The sequence below is a fragment of the Montipora capricornis genome, chromosome 10 (genome assembly GCF_036669925.1).
Source record: "Montipora capricornis isolate CH-2021 chromosome 10, ASM3666992v2, whole genome shotgun sequence".
Lineage (NCBI taxonomy): Eukaryota > Metazoa > Cnidaria > Anthozoa > Scleractinia > Acroporidae > Montipora > Montipora capricornis.
In genome coordinates this window covers 64951147-64957150 of record NC_090892.1, presented here as the reverse complement: position 1 = coordinate 64957150, position 6004 = coordinate 64951147, and the positions used below count along the sequence as shown (strand labels likewise).

The 6004-nt window shown below is 40.8% G+C and overlaps 1 protein-coding gene across 1 annotated transcript in view; it reads right to left on the bottom strand.

The window, feature by feature from the left end:
- Positions 1 to 1821: 1821 nt before the first annotated feature.
- Positions 1822 to 6004, bottom strand: part of LOC138019665 (uncharacterized) — an 11072-nt gene continuing 6889 nt past the window's right edge. The window contains exons 4-6 of the mRNA XM_068866516.1: positions 5120 to 6004; positions 4544 to 4787; positions 1822 to 2974 (exon numbers count right to left, since the gene is read on the bottom strand). The exon at positions 5120 to 6004 is cut by the window's right edge and continues 120 nt beyond it. Of these exons, the coding sequence (XP_068722617.1) occupies positions 2605 to 2974; positions 4544 to 4787; positions 5120 to 6004 (1499 nt within the window). The 3' untranslated portion in view covers positions 1822 to 2604. The remainder of the gene's footprint in view (positions 2975 to 4543; positions 4788 to 5119) is intronic.

The following is a 6004-nucleotide window of genomic DNA, read 5'->3' as shown; positions in this document are numbered from 1 at the left end:
TGCAAACTATGTAGTACGTGGAGGCGCACGTGAACGTATCTTAGCGACCGCTTACGCTACTGTTTCCACGTGTGTAGGAAAATGGACAATAGAATCGATGCTTCGGTCATTTGTCATGTTGCTTTTTGTAATGAGCGATTGCACGAGACCCTCTTAGCAACATTGTACGATAAACGAAAAAATATACTTCGCCACGATGATCAAGCAAAAGCTATTTCACATAAATCAAATCATATTTTCAGATGAGGTTTTTTTTAAAGTTGTCTTTGCTTAATTTCCCTACTGAATTCGACGGGAAAAAGGAAAGGAAATGAAAGAAACTTTATTTAAGTGTCTATTCGTTCTAGCGCTGGAGCACTAATTGGAGACACTGTAAACTGAAATTAACAATCAACGTAAATCAAGTCAAATGTTGGTTTTTGAGGAGAGGTGAAAACCGGAGTACCCGGAGGTAAAACCTTTCGGTGCAGAGAAGAGAACCAATAAACTCAACCAACACATGACGCCGAGTCTGGGAATCGAACCCGGGCCACATCGGTCGGAACCGAGGTGCTCTCACCACTGCTCCACGGGATATCTCACTCATACTGATATTAACATTGTGACGACTAGTTTACGATATTTTCCTCTGAAAGCCAGGTATTTTCTTTTCTGTAAGAAAACTAGAACGCCTGAAGCAGACTTACCTTACGGTTACCACAACTCACGCCCGCGGTTTACCGTATCTTAGGCATGCGCAGCTACATACCACCCGTACAGCTGCAGCCATAGCAAGCTGTTTCAAGCATGGCCAGTCTTATTGTGCCTTATTAGGCCGTGTTTCACAGTGCAGAATATATCATTTATTACCTGCATTTAGTATAATTACTTAGGTGATTATTGGAAATTTTCTGCCCGTATTGGTTACAATGGAGGTGATTGTTACGCAATAAACACCGGAGTCATTTTTTCAAAATGGTCGCCAGCAGTTTTGTCGAGGTGAAAGACGAAGAAATTAATCATTTTAAAGACAATGTGTATTTTTTCAAATAATCTCTTATGTAATTAAACTCCACACCTTCGCCGAATAATTGTTAAACGTGGAAATAGGTTTTTTCCCACGGAAAAAGAAAGTGGATTGCCATCAATTTTGCATTTACTTGTTGAAGGTAGGAGATTTAAGGTGGTACATAATACCCAGTGACTGGCCTTGTTTTTATTACTCCTGTACAGTATCAATTTTGTGGCGTGATTTTTGTTATTTGGCACGAGTTGCTTGCCTTTAATTGAAAGCACTGAACACAACACCTGAGTTATTGCAAAGGTGAGAAAGACTGTCAGGAAAAGCCTGAACGGAATGACCCGCAAACGAACAAGGAGGACGCCGTTACCCGGAAACTCCATCTTCCGGATCCGCATTAACCCTCTGAGACAACCCTTTCCCGTATCTTTCTATTTTCAGAGGCACCTCGCAGGGGGGCTTAAGTGGGTGTTTTCACAATAGCCAATCATGAGAGACCTACGGTCAGCCATTTATTGCGTCATATACGTATGTGACGTATGTGAACCACTTCACGTATTTTCTCCGTCACATACGTCACATACGTCAAAATATAGTAGTTCTTAAAAAAGGAAGATTTTGGAAAGGGTTGCCTCGAACGTACGATAAAGATGGAAGCTCCGGGCAAGGGGCTTCGGATTTAAGACAGGGTAAAAGTACAACTTTACTACTAAGTCGTCGCATCAAAGTAACTGAGTCTATTCAATTTTTATTGCGAGTTTCAGAGGTGTTACGTTTTACTCCACGAAAAGGGTGAGTAAGTAACAAACACACCAAGATGGCGGAACGACGTGTTTATTCTGCTCTACAAGTCACGTGGCCAACACAGGATACCCTACACAAAATACCCTACACAAAATAGGAAATACACCACAAAAGGTGTATTAGAAAGATAACAAAATTAGTGTTTTTCGTTCACCTGTTTTTGAATCCATTCCACAGCTACATACAAAGATGCCATCATTACACATAACATGAGAGTTTTATTCCATAAAACTCATTTGTACAAATCTATATTCTTTATTTTCACATGTGAAAAAAGCCTATACAGCCAATCAGAATGGCATACGGCTTTCACGTACGTGTGGAAGTATAACCAATCAACGATAGCGTAAATTCCTTTCCAAGCCAATCACTCGTGCATCTCGTGTGTCTCGTACAAATCGTACTTTGTTATTGAATTAAATTAAATTTGCATTTGGTTCTATTGTTAGCGAATTTTTGTTTCTAATTTGCGTTCAGAAAACTACTTCAATGAAAATTATCGTCTTATGTGTAATAAACAGCTCACGACATAGAAAGTGCTTTGTACGGGGTTGTATTCACTTGCTGCCGTTTTGTGTCAAAAACCCTCACTCGCTCGTACCTCGCCCGTTCGGGGTTGTTGACACAAAAAACTCGTTAATGAAACCCCGTACGCCGCATTTTCTATGACGTAAACTATATTTGTTGGATAAAGGTAACTTTGACTTGAGATACTTCATTAAAAGATGTGAGTCAAAGGAGACCTTAGAATTACTTTATTTGCTTGACCAAGCTAAGATATAAATAAAAAGAAACACAAATTACAGTTTTGAAGAAAAAACAAAGCCTTTCTTTTTCTTCTTGTTGAGAATTTCTGTAAACGGGGTGTAGATATATACTGCCTTGCCATTCTGATCGAAATACTTTTTTCGTTTAGATTGGATTGAATTGCAATACGATTGGTCGAAATTCCCCTTGGGCACGTTCTTGAGAAAGTCTCCTATCATATTACCGGCTGGTTTATATCTGGCAACAAAGTACGCACACTTCAACTGGGAATCTGATGTTGCCTCCGCTTTTCCGAACCCGAGCGTCGTGCTTTCTTTCCATACCACTTGGGTGAAGTGATTTGTGCCTGGTTGGATAGACTCTGTATTAAAGTCGTATCCAGGTTGGCAAACTTCATTGTACCTATCAAAATCAATCAATCAATCAATCAATCAATCAATCAATCAATCAATCAATCAATCAATCAATCAATCAATCAATCAATCAATCAATCGTTAGTTTGTCAAAAGAATAAAAACGAAAGCTCAAGGACCATGTTTTTAACGGTATGTTGTTTTGCCTCTCTAAATGTAAGATACTCCGTTGTCTATTGATAAAACCATAATCTTATCTTCTCCTTACCTATACCTGTCACAATTGACAAAAATTCACGTTGATGGTTAAGTGTTTCTTCACTTTGTCTACTCCACCCTTCACTAGGACATCTTGACCTCTTATTCTTCGGCCATTTCAACTTGAGTAAAAATAACAAACAAACTGCGGTTATAAACATAACGAGACAACGCATGTTGTAAGACTTTTTATGAACTTGACGTTTCGTATTCTCCAAAATACATCTTCAGAAGTAACGGTTACCTAAATTACATTTTCATTAAGCACTGGTTAAAACCAGCGTGTTAAAACCAGGGCTTAATGAAAATATTGGCAGTGAGAAACTTCTTCTCTATACTAGCCATTTATATTCTTTCAAGCAGATTTATCTAGGTCTGTTTATTTTCATTTATTTTTTTCATTGTCTTTACTTTCCTTATTTGGCTTTAGTCTTCGTGTTTAAATTCTTAGGTAACCGTTACTTCTGAAGATGTGATGTTGGAGCATACGAAATGTCAAGAAAAAAAACGTTTTACAACATGCGTTGTCTCGGTATGTTTATAACCGCAGTTTGTTTGTTATTTTTACATCTTGATCTTCAATTTGTATATCACTCAGGTTGTTGGTGATTGATATAGTCAGATGGAACTCAGGCTTTATTCAAGAAAAACTGTTACACAGATAAGAAACAACAAACATTGCGGCCGTATAACAGAACACCGCTGACAGCAAGTAACAACAAATCAACTCGGAATCGTATGACAACTTTCAAATAGTCCTGCTGACAATCACTATAACAGACCTTATTTACGATGGCCGCCATGTTGGATTTGCTATTATCATGCAAATTAGCTACACAGTTCTTAGGGGGCAAACAACACAAGTTCGAGAGGTTATAACGAACATCTTAGCCACAAAGATGATTTGTTTTACGTTCATTGAATATTTATCACCTAAGCAGTAAAATGCAATCATTACACAAGTTACTTCGACGTTTTTTTAGTAAAAAATGAGCAGATAACGAAGTAGAAAGTCAAAATGTCAAAGGCAATCAAAAGATATAAAATTTTTATAAAAGGTACTTAATTCTAAATACTAAAATGGACTTTTTGCAATGTTATTTCAATATTGCGACGAGCCGATTTTCCACAATTTGCTGTTGTATATGCCTCTTGCAAAATGGACATAACTTGAAGGATACTATGTCAAGGGGTGGGGTGGGTCAATTAGAAGAAATGCTGAATGCCAAATAGTTATTTCGCTTTAAAAAAAAAGGCTAATTGATTTGATTGATACAAACCGTGGACTTCGTTTTGCTATTACGATGGCTGCCCACTATGATATGGTGTCATGGAGACAAATCACTCTTTTCCAACTTACCAGGCTACCACGGCTCTCTCTGTGGGTTCTGGAACAACCGAAGCACAACTGGAGAAAAGGTTCTCTCCTTGTCCATTCCTCTCTTCCGAAGACGCGTGCGTCAAATTTCCATTCGCGGCGAGTATCTCGGCGTACGCTTTGGCCTGGTCGCACATCTCTCTGTCAAGGGTCATTAATGGCACTTGGTGTAACCGACGAAATTCATTATGTTTGGCTAAGGCCATTTGTTCGTCTTCGGTAAACGCTGTAAATAAGAAATGGATATCATAGAAATTGAATAATCGATACACGAGGCGCGATTGGACAAGGATATTATAATTCCATTGAGAGAAAAGTAGATTGGGGGAATCTTTATCTGCACAGTTTTGAAAAAAGGTTTCGTATTCCCTCTTTTTGCCGCCTCGTTGCTCCTTATTCTATCTGAGGAAAGACCTACATTACACACCTTTTCCTCTAGCTCCTCTTAATATGTAGGGACCCATACAATTGATCATACCCTCCTTTCCTCTTTCTTGTGCTCCCCAGCGTCCCTTCCCATTATCGACAAGGCTGCAGCAGTTAAAAGCGTTATCTCACCATATGCTTGAGTTGGTTTCCCTGTTGTTGGAGTCACTCCAAATGTTGTTATTGCCACGGTGGTTGGTCCCCCAGTTGTTGGTGCTTTTGTGCTTGGTTTTATCGAAGTTGCTGCTCCTGCTGTAGGTGCCTCTGTTGTTGAAGCATTGAGGTTGGCCCCTGATGCTGGTGCTTTGGTTGGGTAATTCGTTTGTGCTGCTGCTCTTGTCGTTGGTCCTGGTTTTGTTAAGGGTCTTTTGGTTGGTCCTGCTGAAGTTGCCTGTGCTGTAGTTTGTGTTTGTCCTACTAAGGTTGGAGGTGCTGTAGTTGGAGTTTGCGTAGCCTGTGTGACTGCGGGTTTAGGGACTTTTTGCCCGGGCGCCGGTGGAACTCCACCCCCTGCGGAGGGACGTCCTTCATGTCCTTTGGTTGGTCCTGCTGAGGTTGGCAGTCCTGTAGTTTGTCCTGGTTTTGTTGAGGGTCTTTTGGTTGGTCCTGCTGAAGTTGCCTGTGCTGTAGTTTGTGTTTGACCTACTAAGGTTGGAGGTGCTGTAGTTGGAGTTTGCGTAGCCTGTGTGACTGCGGGTTTAGGGACTTTTTGCCCGGGCGCCGGTGGAACTCCACCCCCTGCGGAGGGACGTCCTTCATGTCCGTGGGTTGGTCCTGCTGAAGTTGCCAGTCCTGTAGTTTGTCCTGGTTTTGTTAAGGGTCTTTTGGTTGGTCCTGCTGAAGTTGGCTGTCCTGTAGTTTGTGTTTGTCCTCCTAAGGGTGGAGGTGCTGTAGTTGGAGTTTGCGAAGCCTGCGTGACTGCGGGTTTAGGGAAACTTTGCCCGGGCGCCGGTGGAACTCCACCTCCTGCAGAGGGACGTCCTTTCTGTCTCGGATTACTTAAGACCGGAAGTCCCT